The sequence below is a fragment of the Ovis canadensis genome, chromosome 3, assembly GCF_042477335.2.
Source record: "Ovis canadensis isolate MfBH-ARS-UI-01 breed Bighorn chromosome 3, ARS-UI_OviCan_v2, whole genome shotgun sequence".
In the NCBI taxonomy this organism is placed as follows: Eukaryota; Metazoa; Chordata; class Mammalia; order Artiodactyla; family Bovidae; genus Ovis; species Ovis canadensis.
Genome location: NC_091247.1, coordinates 193400041 through 193419222, shown reverse-complemented (window position 1 = coordinate 193419222; position 19182 = coordinate 193400041). Strand labels below are relative to the sequence as shown.

At 39.4% G+C, this 19182-nt stretch overlaps 1 protein-coding gene and 1 pseudogene across 31 annotated transcripts in view; both read left to right on the top strand.

Annotated features, from left to right (window-relative positions):
* The window catches only part of PPFIBP1 (PPFIA binding protein 1), a 203192-nt gene extending 185616 nt beyond the window's left edge, over positions 1-17576 (top strand). For all 31 annotated transcript variants that reach the window (XM_069585491.1, XM_069585482.1, XM_069585499.1 and 28 more), the window contains 11 exons: positions 1537-1687; positions 1936-2064; positions 4126-4276; positions 5205-5316; positions 5461-5549; positions 11325-11447; positions 12531-12656; positions 13251-13439; positions 14642-14821; positions 15528-15593; positions 15720-17576. In XM_069585491.1, coding sequence (XP_069441592.1) covers positions 1537-1687; positions 1936-2064; positions 4126-4276; positions 5205-5316; positions 5461-5549; positions 11325-11447; positions 12531-12656; positions 13251-13439; positions 14642-14821; positions 15528-15593; positions 15720-15806 — 1403 coding nt within the window. In that variant the 3' untranslated portion in view covers positions 15807-17576. The remainder of the gene's footprint in view (positions 1-1536; positions 1688-1935; positions 2065-4125; positions 4277-5204; positions 5317-5460; positions 5550-11324; positions 11448-12530; positions 12657-13250; positions 13440-14641; positions 14822-15527; positions 15594-15719) is intronic.
* A 433-nt stretch (positions 17577-18009) lies between these two features.
* Positions 18010-18793, top strand: LOC138437707 (PITH domain-containing protein 1 pseudogene; annotated as a pseudogene).
* The last annotated feature ends 389 nt before the right edge of the window (positions 18794-19182 follow it).

The following is a 19182-nucleotide window of genomic DNA, read 5'->3' as shown; positions in this document are numbered from 1 at the left end:
TAGGGAGGTTATCCTCAAAATAAATAAAAACAGGATGCTTTTAAAATGAGGGAGAGCTGGGCAGCATTTTCAGAGACCCCAGTACCTCTATCGTGGCTGTAGGGTTTGAATGGATAGATTCCTTTGATTTTCCCAGTGGGTCCTATTACCTTGTATAGGTATCCACATGTTAATATGGGTCAACAAAAGTGACTTCTCTCTTCATTGCCTTAAATGTCCAGCATATACACAGGATGAATGAAAATGATCTATCCAGACAACTGTTCTCAAATGTGTTTGCATCTTTCTTAGGAGAAATGTATTGTTGATACTGAGAGGCCAGTCAATGCTGCTTACCATAACCTGTAATCACAGCTCTGCTTCATAGACAAGTCAGCCTCTGCAACTTTTAGATCTTGCTGAAACACTGTCCCTGTGATTTTTGTACAACTTTTACTTTGCTCTGTAAAAGTGCGTGTTCTCACATCGAGGAATCAGCATCCTTGTGTTTGCTAGTGTGAGATCGACAGCTAAACAAATGAGGAGAGTTGATGCTGGAAAGTCTGAGGATAACAGATTTGGGTGTTACTCTTAAAGCAAAATCAACAGGCACTAGTTTCCTATCAAAAGAAAAATAATTTTATTAAGAAAAATTTATGACTATCCAGTTCATTCTTTTCTTAGTTCCTGGAACATAACAGGTTATAATTAAGAATGAATTTCTTAAATAAAGAATTCCCAGAACTTGGTAACCAACTCGATGTAAATGCCAAAGGGGAGAAGGGAATGAAAAGAAAATGACAAAGAGGTTAGACTGGAGTAACAGGGAGAAAATTACCTGGTATTAATGAAATATGAAATAAGAAAATGTAAAAGAAGACTCTCAGGAAAATTGGATGGATTTGTTAAGTCCCAGGTACTCTTGGCACATCAAATTGGGAATATCCACTGACATTCAGATACTGAAGCTGGGGAGAGAGATTTTTAGGCTCAGAGATTCTGATACCAGTTGCTTTGTTCATGAAATGAGCAAAGCCATCATTTCGTGCTGAGCATAGAGTGAGTGAGTCTGTTAAAAGATCCTGCAGAAGGAACCCAGGAGAGAATCTTGGAGTGAAAGAGGAAGAGAAAACAGCGCTACAGCAAAGAAATTTTCAGATGGCAGATCTAGGAGCTTGTTATGTCAGGAAGCTAAAGGAGATGATGGCTTTGTAGGAAGTAGTCAACAGTACCAAGCACTGCAGTAATTTCGAGAATGATTTCATTATGGATTCAAATCAGTTAAGGAAAGAGTATGATAATGCTATTTTACCTTTGATCTCAAAGAAGATATAATTTCCAAGTTAATAAACTTGATACACAACAAAGTAGATGGTAGAGTAGGATGTAGATTTGTGTTCCATTTTTAATATTTGCAGGGTGCTCTTTCTAAGTCACTGGTTTATAGATCAACAGAAGAAGAATTCTTAATAGTTGCTTAAACTGCGGCGGTTAACATCTAGGCATGTTCACCCATGTTTTAAAATTCATCAAGTGTGTATTCTGTTCTTGGAATAGCTGAAACAGAGAAGGAGACACCGGAGCACCTAGATCTGGCTGGTGTATCTCCTCGGCCGAAAAATTCACAGGGAAGTAGTGCCTTCCAGATGTCTCCACCATCTCCAGATTCCAAAAAAAAATCCCGGGGTATTATGAGACTCTTCGGAAAGTAAGTAACAGAGCTTTGTCTTATATGTGGCTCAAATGTAGGGATGATTGGCAAACTGGCTAAAAATGGTTACAACATTTTAGGGCTTTTGTGATCCTTTTACAGAGGGAAGATTGTGATGGGATTCATTAACTCTTTGAGTCTCAAAGTTTAAATCCAAATGTCTTTTCTACATAAGCATCAGTTTAAAATGTTCCAATTAAAGTCAAAGACATCTTCAGGTCTAATGTGCTGTGTCTTCTTTACAGACTTAGGAGAAGTCAGTCCACTACATTCAACCCAGATGACATGTCTGAGTCTGAATTCAAAAGAGGAGGGACAAGGGCAACTGCGGGGCCCCGATTGGGTTGGTCTCGTGATTTGGGACAGTCTAACAGGTAGGAGCAGCCACATGAATGGACATTTGCATTACCTCCCAAGCATCAAGGTCTTGTGAGCATCTGCAGTGTTATTATTGACCCTGGGTTAGACAGCTGAATCCATTGCTTACTGCTGCACCTACGGAAGCTTCTGTCATCCTTAGACTAGTGCTGTTTGGCTGTGGTTAATGAGGAACTATACAGAAGATGAGGGCTCTGTGAGCTAGGTGAGTAACCTGAGCTGAAATGTCAGCAACATCTGTACTAGAATGGCTCTTGGATTTAAATTTTACGTAAAAAATAATTATAGGAACTCTAAAGCGTAGCTCTGGAAAGATGGGAAAGTGTAGTGGTTAAGAATAGGTTCTACAGACTTGTGGTTGCCAAGGGGAAGAGGAGATGGGGGAGGGATGGAGTGGAAGTTTAGGATTAGCGGATGCAAACTAGTATATATATGATAGATAAACAACAAGGTCATACAGTATAGCACAGGGAACCATGTTCAAAAGCCTATAATAAACTGTAATGGAAATGAATATGAAAAAGAATATATATATATATTTATATATCTAAATTACTTAACTTCACACTAGAAACTAACACAGCATTGTAACTCAACTATAATTAAGGGGGAGAAAAAAAAGAGAGAATAGGTTCTAGAGATAGACTGCTTGGACCTGATTTCTGACTTCACCACTTCTTGTAAGCTGAGTGACCTTAACCTATTACTTTCATGCTCTCTGCCTCTGTTTCCCATAATATGAATTAGTACTTACCCCCAAAAGATGATTGTGATGATTGAATGAGTTGATACACTTTAAGTATCTGGCAAAAAAATAACTGTTCAGTGTACATTAACAGGGCTTCCCTGGTGGCTTAGTCGGTAAAGAATCTGCCTGCAATGCAGGAGACCACCTGCAGCACAGGAGACCTGGGTTTGATCCCTGGGTCAGGAAGATCCCGTGGAGAAGGAAATGACAACCCACTCCAATATTCTTACCTGGGGAATTCCATGGATAGAGGAGCCTGGCAGGCTACAGTCCATGGGGTTGCAAGAGTCGGGAACAATTTAGCAACTAAACCACCAAACATTAACAGTTAATATATAATGTGAAAGCACTTAAAAGACATACATGGTTTTGGAATTCAGTTTATCAGGACTGTGTACTGTTAAGACTCTAAGAACTTTTCCTACACCTTTATCCCAGTTTAGGGCTGGTTTGGAACTGCTCCACAGACTTGCTAAACATCAAAGGGTGTGGTTGGCAAACATATAGCACAAGTCATTGATACTAAATCTTAAAAAAGAAAATAGGCTGGAAACCTTTCACACATGGTCCCTCCCACCAGACAGAACACTGGGCACCGGTTTCGTCAAGGAGGAAACTCTTTGGCCTTCTTCAAACATGGAGCAGTCTCGTTTGCCATATGTTCTCTTGTACACAGTAGAGGAACTCTTTGTGCTGCTCTAAAAAGAAATTTTCTTATTCGTTGCCACACTGTTTTTTTTCCAAACAAGAATGCCATTTGTAAAAACAGCATAAGAAGTTAATACAATATTATAAACCAACTAGATTCCAGGTTAAAAATTAATTTAAAAATAGCAAAAGAAAGCAAAAATTTACTTTGATTGCACTATCTCACACTCAGGAATGGCATATTGCCCTCTTTTCATTGAATACCACGTGGAGAGAAATTGTAGTTCTACTAAAGTTAATTCAAGTTAGACTTGAGTTTCCTTCAGTCTGATCTAGTGTTCTCTGAAGATTCAACCTCTAAACAACATTGGTTGGTACTAGTATAATCCCTTGATCTGTGCGTTTAACTCAGTCTTCTTCCATAGAACAAGGTCTTCTTAAGTCATGTTGAATCTTTTGTGGCTTTGTTTGACACAAGGGAGCGTTCATCTCCCTTGTGAGGAAGTATCATTTCCTTCACCAAATACATCCTAAAAATTAGACTTTTCATAGTCAGATGGGAATCTTTGTATCTATTAAACATACAGTTGTTCCACCTTCATGATAAGTTACAGGATTGGCTTTGAATTGTTTTTTCATATGATTGTTCATTTTCCCTTAGTGACTTGGATATGCCATTTGCCAAGTGGACCAAGGATCAGGTTTGCAGTTGGCTGGTGGAACAGGGCTTGGGGTCCTACCTGAATTCTGGCAAGCACTGGATTGCATCTGGCCAGACACTTTTGCAGGCTTCTCAACAAGACCTAGAGAAGGTGAATGCCTCTATTTTGTTTGAGACAGAGAGACAGAGAGAAAATATGAACATAGGCTTGTTTTATTTTCCAGAAAGGAAAGTGAGTAAGGCTAGTAAGTACTGTGCAAAAAGCTTGAGTTCCCTGCTTTGTGCTTATTTTATCTCATGGACTTAAAAAGGGAGGACCTGGTCTTAATGATTCCTTTGAGACACTTAAGCCACTGGGCATTTTAATGAAAGAATCATTATAGAGCCATAATCATAAAGTTTCAGTTCATATTCTCAAAACCATTCTGTGGCTTTATCATTGGTCCATCTTCTCAATGTAATATGTGCAATTCAATTGCACTTTGCACAAGGGAGAAAAGCCTTACATTTTATGTCCAGTTATTTAACATTTCTTCCCAATTATTTAACAGCTGGTGCAAAATAAGAGTGGGCTTCCCAGGTGGCATTAGTGGTAAAGAACCCATCTGCTAATGCATGTTAGATATAAGAGATGTGGGTTCGACCCCTGGATTGGGAAGATGCCCTGGAGGAGGGCATGGCAACCCACTCCAGTGTTCTTGCCTGGAGAATCCCACGGACAGAGGACCCTGGTGGGCTATAGACCACAGGATCACAGAGTCTGGACACAACCGAAGCGGCTTAGCACACACACACGAAATGAGAGTAGAATTGGTATTATGCATCCTACAGTTCCAATCTTGCAAAGGAAGGAACCTAGTGGGAATATCTAACATACCACTAAATCAACTGCAGTGGTCTTGGCTTTTCAGGAGCCTTTTATTCAGCAACATTTTATAGCTGGGGTTAGTATTCTGATTTAATGTAATTATTGAGTCTTTAATACTAGCTTGATTTTGGAGGTATTGGGATCATTTGCCAATGGCCGCCAGCCTATGTTGACAGAGCTGTAATGCCAGTGTTTCTGTTTGCTATTTCAGGAGCTTGGAATCAAGCATTCCCTTCATCGAAAGAAACTCCAACTGGCACTGCAAGCCCTGGGATCTGAAGAAGAAACCAATCATGGAAAGCTGGATTTCAACTGGGTCACTAGTAAGAGGTTTTCAATTCATGAATGAGTGTGTATAAAATTATGCACACACCCACACATACATACACATACATAGCTGTTCTTTCTTTTTCATCACAAGAACCGATGTTCTGTGGCTTCTTAACGGAACTCATTTCTATCCATAGGATGGTTGGATGATATTGGCCTCCCCCAGTACAAGACCCAGTTTGATGAAGGACGGGTAGATGGTCGAATGCTTCATTACATGACTGTTGTAAGTGACTCACTCCTGGGGTTTGGGGAGGCTAAAGTTGCTTTTCTCTGAAAAACACAGAAATTGAGTAAGCAAAATACAGTGTTTTCACAGTGGTTCTACCAGATTTTGAAGGTATTGCTTTAATTTGAGGAGAGGGACAGGCAGAGTTTTCTAAGTTGATGTTGTGGGATTTGGCATTTGTAATAGGCTTGGGAAATTTTGAAACCCTGACTTAAGCTGCATAAAACTTTATATATATTCAACAATGTAGACATTGACGTGTACACTTCTGAATGGGTGCATTTTATGATATAGAATAACATCCCATAAAAAGATTTAAAACTGAAAGTAGAGTTTTGCAGCCCTGGCGGTTTCTAAGTGGTACACTTCTATTAGTAGTGACCACTGGAAAGGGTGCCCTTCTGATGGTTCCGTTGGAACTGTCTTTTCCCTTCCCCTTTTGAGAACTATTTCCTGAAACCCCCTAGTCCTTCTCACTTCAGCCCAGTTCTGCTGGAGTGAAGAGGAGACAGGGAAAGGTAGGGCTTCACTCGGCTTCCTTCCTTACTCTTGTGTATTTCTAGCCTTCTGTCCAGTGGATAGAAAAATTTTTCCCTACTTCACAACAGCAGGGAGAGATGGGTTGTGGGAGAACTTGTTTTAGACTCCATGGTACTAGGAGTGTCCTGCCTAAGATACTTTAAATGGCTTTTTTGTGGTCTAGGATATGGATCCAACTACCACAAGTATCTTTCTTTTTTAAGACAGTGGAGACTGTTTAATTAATTTTATTGACTTGGACCTTGCTGTTTATTTGGTGAAAGCTGTTAAAAATTGCTATAATTACTTCTGAACAAAATTTTAAAATTAAATATGAAAGTCTTATAGTATATTTTTCTCTTAATTTGTGTAAGAATCATATATCCATATTAACTTTCCTTTATTTTTATATAATAGCTTTATTTTTTAATTGGAATATAATTGCTTTACAATGTTGTAAAATTCCTACTGTATAACACTGTGACTCAGCTGTAAGTATACAGGTATCCCCTCTGTCTTGAACCTCCCTCTCCCACCCCCATCCTACCCCTCTAGGTCATCACAGAGCATTAAGCTGAGCTCCCTGTATTATATAGCAGCTTCCTGCTAGCTTTCTGTTTTACACATTGCAGAGTATATATATCAATGATATTCTCTCAATTCAGACAAGTATCTGTTTATTTTTTATTTTTTTTTCTGACTCTTTTTTTTTAATTTTCAACATTTTTTTTAAAAATTTTAAAATCTTTAATTCTTACATGCGTTCCCAAACATGAACCCCCCTCCCACCTCCCTCCCCACAACATCTCTCTGGGTCATCCCCATGCACCAGCCCCAAGCATGCTGCACCCTGCGTCAGACATAGACTGGCGATTCAATTCTTACATGATAGTATACATGTTAGAATGTCATTCTCCCAAATCATCCCACCCTCTCCCTCTCCCTCTGAGTCCAAAAGTCCGTTATACACATCTGAGTGTTTTGCCTATGTTCTCCTCTAGGAGTTTTATAGTTTCTGATCTTACATTTAGATCTTTAATCCATTTTGAGTTTATTTTTGTGTACGGTGTTAGAAAGTGATCTAGTTTCATTCTTTTACAAGTGGTTGACCAGTTTTCCCAGCACCACTTGTTAAAGACATTGTCTTTACTCCATTGTATATTCTTGCCTCCTTTGTCAAAGATAAGGTGTCCATATGTGTGTGGATTTATCTCTGGACTTTCTATTTTGTTCCATTGATCTATATGTCTGTCTTTGTGCCAGTACCATACTGTCTTGATGACTGTGGCTTTGTAGTAGAGCCTGAAGTCAGGCAAGTTGATTCCTCCAGTTCCATTCTTCTTTCTCAAGATTGCTTTGGCTATTCGAGGTTTTTTGTATTTCCATACAAATCTTGAAATTATTTGTTCTAGTTCTGTGAAAAATGTGGCTGGTAGCTTGATAGGGATTGCATTGAATTTGTAAACTGCTTTGGGTAGTATACTCATTTTCACTATATTGCTTCTTCTGATCCATGAACATGGTATATTTCTCCATCTATTAATGTCCTCTTTGATTTCTTTCATCAGTGTTTTATAGTTTTCTATATATAGGTCTTTAGTTTCTTTAGGTAGATATATTCCTAAGTATTTTATTCTTTTCGTTGCAATGGTGAATGGAATTGTTTCCTTAATTTCTTTTTCTACTTTCTCATTATTCGTGTATAGGAATGCAAGGGATTTCTGTGTGTTGATTTTATATCCTGCAACTTTACTATATTCATTGATTAGCTCTAGTAATTTTCTGGTGGAGTCTTTAGGGTTTTCCATGTAGAGGATCATGTCATCTGCAAACAGTGAGAGTTTTACTTCTTCTTTTCCAATTTGGATTCCTTTTATTTCTTTTTCTGCTCTGATTGCTGTGGCCAAAACTTCCAGAACTATGTTGAATAGTAGCGGTGAAAGTGGACACCCTTGTCTTGTTCCTGACTTTAGGGGAAATGCTTTCAATTTTTCACCATTGAGGATAATGTTTGCTGTGGGTTTTTCATATATAGCTTTTATTATGTTGAGGTATGTTCCTTCTATTCCTGCTTTCTGGAGAGTTTTTATCATAAATGGATGTTGAATTTTGTCAAAGGCCTTCTCTGCATCTATGGAGATAATCATGTGGTTTTTATTTTTCAATTTGTTAATGTGGTGAATTACATTGATTGATTTGCGGATATTGAAGAATCCTTGCATCCCTGGGATAAAGCCCACTTGGTCATGGTGTATGATCTTTTTAATGTGTTGTTGGATTCTGATTGCTAGAATTTTGTTGAGGATTTTTGCATCTATGTTCATCAGTGATATTGGCCTGTAGTTTTCTTTTTTTGTGACATCTTTGTCAGGTTTTGGTATTAGGGTGATGGTGGCCTCATAGAATGAGTTTGGTAGTTTACCTTCCTCTGCAATTTTCTGTAAGAGTTTGAGGAGGATAGGTGTTAGCTTTTCTCGAAATTTTTGGTAGAATTCAGCTGTGAAGCCGTCTGGACCTGGGATTTTGTTTGCTGGAAGATTTCTGATTACAGTTTCCATTTCCGTGCTTGTGATGGGTCTGTTAAGATTTTCTATTTCTTCCTGGTTCAGTTTTGGAAAATTGTACTTTTCTAAGAATTTGTCCATTTCTTCCACGTTGTCCATTTTATTGGCATACAACTGCTGATAGTAGTCTCTTATGATCCTTTGTATTTCTGTGTTGTCTGTTGTGATCTCTCCATTTTCATTTCTAATTTTATTGATTTGATTTTTCTCTCTTTGCTTCTTGATGAGTCTGGCTAATGGTTTGTCAATTTTATTTATCCTTTCAAAGAACCAGCTTTTGGCTTTGTTGATTTTTGCTATGGTCTCCAGTTCAGACAAGTATCTTTTTAAAATAAGTGGAAAGTTTCAAAGAGCTGATTTATTTAGGGATTTTTCAATAGCAAAGAAAGCTGGGGTCCAGCTCATTTTCTTCTCCATCACTGAAACAAAAATTTGAACCATGGTGGGCACATCACGTAAGCCGTAGGTGAAATAACACCAGTGGGTGGCATGTTGCACACTTACCGTGTGCCAGGCACTCTTTTAAACTCTTTACTCATAATTAATGCTCAGGTCTCAGCAGTGCTTGAGGTAGCACTCTGTTATCCCCAGCTTTTAGATGAGGAAACAAAAAAAACTGAGAAATCAGGTAACTTACCCATGCTGCCACTGTTAGAAAGTAGTAGAAAGTCAGAGTGCATTTGTGGCTGTTGGCCTGCCTATTTACATATGAGGATGTTCATACTGAGAACAGTGTGAATGTGAGCTGTGAGAATTTGCTCACCTGAGAATGTGAGCAAATTCAGACTGAAAATCACAAAAGGCAAACATAATTTTCATGTCTATGAAAGAATAAATTACCTTAGATTTAACCCCAGAAATCCTAAGTCATAAAAACATCTGTTTGTATGTAGTGTGCTGTATTGAATCCTGGATCAGAAAAAGGGACTAGTAGAAAAACCAGGGAAGTCTGAGTAAAGCCTGGGTCTAATTGAATTTCATTATTGTCTGTGTTAATTTCTTAGTTTTGCTGACTATCATGGTTATATAGAGCATGACATATAGAGTTAACATTAGAGCAAGCTGAGCAAAATTTGTATGGGACTCTGTACTATCTTTGGCAACTTTTCTATAAATCTAAAATCACTTGAAAATAAAGGATTTTTAAAAAATCCTCCCCTCAAAAACATGTGTTTTGATTTAAAAGAAAATGTTCCCTACTTTTAAAATCCCTCAAACTAAAATAATTAACATTTTATTTACATTGTAAACATTATGCATTTCGATTTTTCTCTTCAATCTGACAGACTTCAGTTGGTTGAGAATAGTCCATGTGGAAATGTTTTGAATAGGTGTCTCAGTCTTAGATTAAAATATGATAAATGCCCTTTCTAACTTACCATCAAGCACTGCTTTTAAGAAGTCAGTCTAATGACACTAAGATATAAATCAACTATACTCCAATATAAAATAAAAGTTACATTTAAAAAAAAAGAACTTAATCTAGAAAAAAGCTCAGGAAATTATTTTTGCTTGGATTTAAGCTGTCTTATCATTTTATTTTTAAAATATCTCTATAATAGCTTAATTTTTCCCATATAGGAAATGTGTTCTTGAAGTTATGGTTGCCGGGGGGAAGGATGAGGGGAAGGGACAGTTAGGGAGTTTGGGATGGACATGTACACATTGCTATATTTAAAATGGATAACCAACAAAGACCTACTATATAGCACATGGAATTCTGCTCAGTGTTATTGTGGCTGGGATAGGAGAGGAGTTCGGGGGAGAATGGATACATGCATATGTATAGCTGAGTCCCTTTGCTGTCTATCTGAAATTATCACAACATTGTTATCAGCTATACCCCAATACAAAATAAAAGGTTTTTTTAAAAAAAGAAAAGAAATGTGTTTTCTGTAAGGTATGCTAAAGTGGATATTTTCCTTATATATTTTCTGGGTGTGTTTGGAAGTAGACTGGTACTTAACCTTGACACTGCCTCCCCCATCACCTTCTTGTAAAATACTTTGTTTTGGTGTGTTGGAGAAGTTCCCTATAGTTACAGATTGGTGAAAGTTATTCCTTGAAGGAATTGTTTGGTGATATATGTTGGTGCTTATAACGTCTTCATTTCTCTTCTCTCTCTACCTCTCACCAAAAGCTTTGCATTGATTAAGATAGCTTTTCCCAAACTGTTCACATTGTCTGCTGGATAAAGCACAGTAATCCAGAACCAGAGATTTCTTGAGGCTGGGGGATGGTATAACAGGAACAGTCTTCTGGTTTCCCTGCAAACTGTGATATGCCTCAGCTCAGAGAACCAGCTCTCAGTCATCAGTGAAGATCACTGGGACTCAGTTATCTGCTTTATCACATCACGTCAAAGCAGGTCACTTTTCACTGCTTTTCACACTGCGTGTTTCAGAGCTGTTTGGGCCTAACATCTTACCTCAGTAGAAGAGAGATAAATAGGTAGAAGTCAGCTTCAGTTGAAACAATGTGAATTTTGGTTCTCTTCTATTTGTATATTGGGATCCTGGAGAAAATTTTGTTCAGAACAGGAAAAAGGGTTCTGTTACCAAATACAAACTTTGAAAAACCTGACGAGCCCTTGAGGCCTATTGAGGGGCCCTTCTACCTTTAGGTGAGTTTCTGAGATCTTCCTGAGAAGGTGCTCCTGCCATCTCAGTTTCTTTGTTTTGTTTTGCAGGATGACTTACTGTCTTTGAAGGTCGTGAGTGTGCTCCACCATCTCAGTATCAAAAGGGCCATCCAAGTCCTAAGGATCAATAACTTTGAGCCAAACTGTTTACGGAGGCGACCCTCTGACGAGGTAGCACCTGAGGCTGAGGTTTCCGCAGCCCGTCCTTTCCATATGTGTGACAAGTCTGGGTGGAGAAGCTAAGACCTATTTTTTTCTTCTCAGCGCCTACATAGAAGGGAAACTTCTGGCTCCCTCAGAACCTCAAATCCAGCCTCATTTACTTCTTAGGCTTTGTGTTTCTGTATCCCTTCCTTTAGGCTCCTCTGGTGGCTCAGTCAGTAAAGAATCTTCCTGCAGTGCAGGAGACCCAGGTTCAATCCCTGGGTTGGGAAGATCCCCTAGAGGAGGAAATGGCAACCCACTCCAGTATTCTTGCCTGGAGAATTCCATGGACAGAGGGGCCCGGTGGGCTACAGTTCATGGGGTCGCAAAGAGTTGGATGCAACTGAGCGCACACGCATCCCTTCCTTTCCCCCACGACGGGTCTGCCTGTGTAACTGAGCTGTGTTTTAGTTGTACTTCCTCCTTTCTTGGGTACATTTTATACTTCTGCCTCCTTAAGCCACAAAGTTAAGTATCACTGTGAAGACTTCCTTTCCTGGAACACTGCTTTACTAGTATGTAAAAAACTTAAAACTCTGGGACATGGATTCATTAAAAGAGAGTTCAGGTTAGCAAACAACCTTTTTACCTTTATGCTAAACTCCTCTCCATGAGGCAGGTTCTTTACTTTTTTTTTTTACTTTATTAAAATACTGAGTTTATTTCACATTATATTCTTATCTCCCCACCATTTCCATTTGTCTGACCATCAGTACTACCATATCCTATCATAACATGGTATACATACTTAAAACCTGGAGTTCCATCTTTGCAAACTAAATTGGCATTTTGGATAACACACTGTTGTCAATGGAACCTAGACAACATTTATCAGATAAGACAGAGAAAGTTCTCACCCTTATAAAAAGGACAGCTAGATATCAGCTGTTGCAGAAATGAAATGATGGAAAAATTTAACAAAATATTTAAACTATCTTCTTAAAGAGTCTTCCTCCCCTGAGGCAGGCTCTTTAGAATTGGCAGGCAGGTTTTATATTTGGAACCCCATAGTCAGTGACTAAAGCTCTGGGTGGTTGTTTGTCCCCATAGAACAGCATCACCCCATCAGAAGTTCAGCAGTGGACCAATCACCGAGTGATGGAGTGGCTGCGCTCTGTGGACCTGGCGGAATATGCCCCCAACCTCAGAGGCAGTGGTGTCCATGGTGGGCTCATGGTAAAACTCTGCTTTCATTTAAAATTGGCTCTTTATCATTTTGTTTCCATTAGTCTAGTGAGTAGGAGATTTATCAGTTGCTTGTCATAATCCTGAAGTCATGTAACTGAACCTTTCTGCACCATTTCTAGTGAATCTTTACTTTCAGAGTATTCTTTCCCATATTTTAAAATTAATGTCATCATGTAATCTAAATTGAATTTAACCTGATTTCTCTTTCACTGTCTTCACTAATGTTGGATAACATCTGGCCATCGGCTTGCATACGATCATGTTTTAAAACCCCTGGAGGGATATTGCATTGCTGCACCTTGATGTTGCATAAGGAGTTGGTTCCCAAAGGTGCCACTTCAGAGGTAGAAGCCCCAACTTTGTAATGCTTGGGTGTCAGGACCAGCCCTGCTTCTCACTAGCTTAGGCAAAACAAAGAAAAGATCCTTAAATTGAAGGTCAAAGTCCACAGTTTGTCTGTCCTCACCAGGCTGTCAAGAGAGTCATTGGAGATAACTAAAGGAAAGAGCTTTGCAGACTATAAGGCACAATCCAAGCATGTGTGATCCATGGTGCCTTCAACAATCCTAATTTTTCCTGTAGGTTCTAGAACCTCGTTTTAACGTAGAAACGATGGCTCAGTTACTGAACATCCCACCAAGTAAGACCCTGTTGCGAAGACATCTGGCCACTCACTTCAACCTTCTGATCGGTGCAGAGGCCCAGCACCAGAAGCGGGACGCCATGGAGTTACCAGATTATGTGCTTCTAACCGCGACCGCCAAAGTGAAGGTTGGTTCAAGCTCCCACCATTTTATAATTGCCTATAGCAAAGACTCAGTCTTGGCTCTTACCTGGCTATCCCATTTTCTTAGGTTTTCTAAGTTTTGTGAATGGGTTGAAGGTAAATGATTCTTCAAGAGTAGTTAGGAAAATGGATTTTTGAAGGCTTCCTTCTGGAGGGATCTTTGCTCAAATCACTTATTTTATTAGAGTAAACAGGAGTAAAGAATATGATGTCGGCATCTACCACTGATTTTTTTGCCAGTGCGGAAAGTCCATGTCTTGGGTCCAATATTGATTGCTGTTATCCTGTGGATAAATCAAGCATAAGAGGAGGATTTTTTTTCTCATAAATAACCAGACTTGCAAGTTAGGAAAGGATACTCAAGCAGTGATTCAAGGTAGACCAGCACAGAGTAGAAATCTTCAGATTTACCTGGATTCATGGATCATACCAAGTTCAGATCACTTTTTATTTTTTAAATCACTCTTCTGTGAACTCTTCTGAGTCTGTTATATCAATTAAATTAATGTGAAGATTGGGTTTATCAGTTCCTCCACAAACATGGCTCCTCCATGAACCCCTTTTAAAAGAAAAGAAAAAAAAATACACTCCCCCTACCCACTCAATACTTTCTCTTTAGCTCCCCTTCTCCCTTAAAAAAAAAGTGTCAGATTTGAAACCTCTGAAAGAATCTGTTCTATATAAATTCTCAACATCAGCATCTCCTTGAAATACAGTCTCAGGTGCTATCCAGTGAAAAGATGGACTTCTTTCTTCTCTTAAAGTTTTCTCTCTGAAAATGAGGGCTTCTTTTGGCAGTTACTGGTATGGATAATCATAGTCTCACTCAAAAAGAAAATACAGTAACGGCCCTTTCCTCTTTTTGACCTTGGAAAATTGGATTCAGCCCTGAGAAATCTCATTGCATTAAGGTCAGTCACAATTAAGGCTCTTGGCTTTTCACAGTGACTACCCAGCTAGTGATGTGAATAAGGAGAACAAGCTTAATTTTCTGAGATTCATAATGAGGATCATTTATCATATTTGGGTGTTAATCATATGCTTGAGATGTCTTTGTTTTTCTTATACCCACTCAGTCATCAAATTGCATTTCTTGGTGGTGTGAATACTTAAATTATATGTGTTACTGGTCCTCTGTCATGTGAATTTTATCAAGTCCCTGGCTGTTCTTGTTTTTCTTTTAAAGCCAAAGAAGCTTACCTTCAGCAATTTTGGGAACCTGAGAAAGAAGAAACAGGAAGATGGGGAGGAATATGTTTGTCCGATGGAGTTGGGACAGGCATCAGGAGGGTCATCTAAGAAAGGATTGAAGCCTGGTTTGGATGTACGCCTGTATGATGAGGATGACCTGGACCGATTAGAGCAGGTAAACCTAACACCATAGGCCTGTTTCAAAGTTCTTTCACTATTAAAACACTACGTTAAAACTTTGTGTGCTGTCTACTAACTAAAGATGTTTTCCTCAAATACCTAATAATAAAGATAATAGTAAGATAATAGCAAGCACTTACAGATTGTTTGCTATATCCCAGGTACTATCCTAAGCACATTACATGTATTAATGTTCAGGGTATCCTAAAACATAGGGAGCATTGTTATTCCCATTTTAGAGATAAGGAAACTGAAGCACAGAATGGTTTAGTAACTTAAGACAGAAGAGCTGGTAGAATTGCTGGGATGCCAAGCTGGCTTCAAAGCTTGTACTATTTACCTGTGTTATGCCTATCTCAGTATTAAGGAAATCTACATACTAAAACAAGTCAGGAATGGACACCTCTTACTCCTTAGCCTTTTCAGTATCAGGTCATGCATCTGAGTATTGCTTTCAAATGAATATTCTTTGGTGCCATTGTCAACATCAGAGCTTTGGGCTCAATGTGCCAGCAAAGTGTTTTTCTTCTTGTTTTTAATGTCCAGTTGCAGTCGTAGGAGGAGATGGCTTCGGAAGTATTCTGTTGCTCCCACCCCATTCAGTGCCACTTGCGTTGTTTCTTCTTAGACTTGTGTTCATTTTGCTGCATTTTTCTTGAAATTGTGCAAATGAATGTCATGTCGTGGTGTGTTCATTGCAGATGGAAGACTCAGAAGGGACAGTGAGACAGATAGGTGCATTCTCTGAGGGCATCAACAACCTAACTGTAAGTTGTAAAATGAATTTCAAATGTTCTAAGAATAAGCTTGACAGTCACCCCAAGGGGGACTGCCTGTATGGTGGAGAGCTCAAGGTGCCTGGTGTGTGTGACTCCCACCTCCTTGTCTTCCAGCACATGTTAAAGGAAGATGACATGTTTAAAGATTTTGCTGCCCGTTCCCCCAGTGCCAGCATCACCGATGAAGACTCGAACGTCTGACCATAGCACCTGGATGAGAGCTGGGAGCCCTTCATCTTTGTTCCACTTTATTCCTCAGACACTCACAGTATCTACAGCAAGCCACAGACTGTGTATTGTTTATCATTCCCACTTCTCATGTGGAAGTGGAGATGGAAAGCAGGGACTAGGTGCTGATTCTAAAGTTGCCATGACAATTGAGACACTGGTGAATGAGAGTATAATTGTTTCTCCTCTATTTAATGTAAAAAAAAAAATCTGTGATATATTATATTTAAAGTGTTGCATTTAATATGAGTATTTTACCATAGTCTTTCCATCCACATTCACAGCATGGAGGATTTGGGAAGCAGTGACCAGTATGTGAATGATTTTTGTCACGTCGATGTGATAGCACTGCGGCCCTTGAAGCAGGATGTTACATGCTTTCGAAATCAAATTGTGGAATTTCTTAGGCATTCAGTGTGCCCACTATATGCCAGCCACACCTCCACTTGCCTCTTATTGTCCTATTTTTATATATTTTTCTAAAATATATGTATATACTTAGTACATAGAAAATAGAACTTTTATTTTGTAACATAAGGAAGATGGTAAAAAGATCACGTGAAAAAAATACAATGATCAAAATTTTTGTATACCAGCTGTTTCTTGGAGAGGTCCAATGATCTTTCTTTCCCACAAACTGAATTCTAATGATGCTGATCATTCAGACTAAATTAACATATGTGAAATATCCCTTCTTTGATGACACCCCACAAAATTATTGAACAGCTTTTTAGAATTTCAGCCTTAGTCTTGGATCCTCTTAACTCAAAAGGAAGAACCTGAGGGACATTTTAAGTGCTATTAACTTGAGTACATTCAAGAAACTCCCCCAAAATTTGTAGAAATAATTTCTGAAGAAACCAAAACAAAACCCTTTACAGTATTAAGCTTCTTATCTTCCTCTTTGCTAAACATATCATTGCATCAAAATACTAACAGTCTGCCTAATGTTATTAATTGCACATTTCTCAGACTATCAGCAAATGGATTTTTTTAAAAAAGCTGAATACTTGTTTGAACATTTTGTCTCAGATTTCAGTAACTCAAAGACTGCAAAATTAGTTTCATAATGGCTATAGTGTGATGATAAAATGCAGTTCATGTTTTTCTGTAGCACAGGGCCCAAATATTCTTTATCAGGAAAATTAAAAGCTGCAATAAAAACTGTTATTGTGTTTATTATTTTCTAGAGGTATCAGAAAAATATCTGATTTTTTGTTCACTACTGTCTCATTACTTATGATAGTCAGTGGTGGTAAAGGCAGGTTTTCAAAAATTAATGCAGGGTGGGCAGTTCAATATATGTCCGAAGACTTGCCTAATAAACTATATTTGAATGTCAGTGGCATGACCTTTCAAGTTAGCAAGTTTCCAAGTTTCTTATCAAGGAACCCTGTGATACTAAATTACTATTTATTCATAATTAAAATGACTTAATGCTAATAATATTTTTGCTCCCTATCATGCACTATTTGGTAACTGTATTGAACTCTTGCTGTATTTGTATTTTATTTTAATGTGAACATATGTCATCATTTGAAAAACCATTTGTTATTCAATCCTGGTTAAAAATACCAGGAGACTGTTACAGATGCCAAATATTCCTTATTCAGGACAATGTAACCTCACTGATGATATGTGATAAGGTTAAATTTTTTTGATGGTATATATTCTTTTTACAAGATATTTACACTGCTGGTATTACCATATGAAAAGAAATAAAGTCAATTGATAAATGCCTCATATTTTTATTGTGTGTTACTTTGTTTTCCTTTTCTGGGAATAACCAAATTGCCTTTATTTTGGATCCAAAGAATAGTAACACCAACTCTTTACAGCTTACAAACTCTCAGAAATTTGTTTGAGGGGGGTCTATAACCTGTATCAGGGCTTCCCCGGTGGCTCAGCAGTAAAGAACCCCCTGCAAAGCAGGAGAGGTAAGAGAGATGGGTTCAGTCCCTGAGTTGGGAAGATCCCCTGGAGGAGGGCACAGCAACCCACTCCAGTACTGTTGCCTGGAGAATCCCATGGACAAGGGAGCCTGGAAGGCTACAGTCCATAGGGTTAAAAAGAGTCGGACATGACTGAAGCCACTGAGCATGCATAGCCTGTATCAACAGATGAAAATTTAAGGCCAGAGTGAAAAGAGCGAGTCGCGGGGAACGGCGGCGGCGGCGGCGGCGGCGGCGGCTGCAGGGCCGAGGGGACGCGCGGGCGGTGGCGTCGCCATGTCGCACGGTCACAGCCACGGCGGGGGCGGCTGCCGCTGCGCCGCAGAACGGGAGGAGCCGCCCGAGCAGCGCGGCCTGGCCTACGGCCTGTACCTACGCATCGACCTGGAGCGGCTGCAGTGTCTCAACGAGAGCCGCGAGGGCAGCGGCCGCGGCGTCTTCAAGCCGTGGGAGGAGCGGACGGACCGCTCCAAGTTTGTTGAAAGTGATGCAGATGAAGAGCTTCTGTTTAATATTCCATTTACAGGCAATGTCAAGCTAAAAGGCATCATTATAATGGGAGAAGATGATGACTCACACCCCTCTGAGATGAGACTGTACAAGAACATTCCACAGATGTCCTTTGATGATACAGACAGGGAGCCAGATCAGACCTTTAGTCTGAACCGTGATCTTACACGGGAATTAGAGTATGCCACAAAAATTTCTCGTTTTTCAAATGTCTATCATCTCTCAATTCATATTTCAAAAAACTTCGGAGCCCGATACCACGAAGGTCTTTTATATTGGCCTGAGAGGAGAATGGACTGAGCTTCGCCGACATGAGGTGACCATCTGCAATTATGAAGCATCAGCCAATCCAGCTGACCACAAGGTCCATCAGGTTACCCCACAGACACACTTTATTTCCTAAGGGCTGGCCAAGACTCCCACAGAGGTGTTGTGTTGGTGAAGAAGTATGACATCCTGTTGGGAAGGACAAAGAGAGATGGGGCTCCAAAGAGAGTTGGCTGCCACAGCCTCTACCAAGCTTTGTCTTTGGGGCTTGCTGCAGAAACCTGGCCTATAGAAGACACCACACCCCCAGGAAGGGTTGTGTGGGTGCCGAGGAACAATCGTGGTTCTCTAGGGCCCTAAAGAAATTAGGTCTTAGTATACTGTATTGGTGTTTTTCTTTCTGGCTTACTTCACTCTGTATAATCGGCTCCAGTTTCATCCATCTCATCAGAACTGATTCAAATGAATTCTTTTTAACGGCTGAGTAATACTCCATTGTGTATATGTACCACAGCTTTCTTATCCATTCATCTGCTGATGGACAGCCAGTCTATGTCTGACGCAGGATGCAGCATGCTTGGGGCTGGTGCATGGGGATGACCCAGAAAGATGTTCTGGGG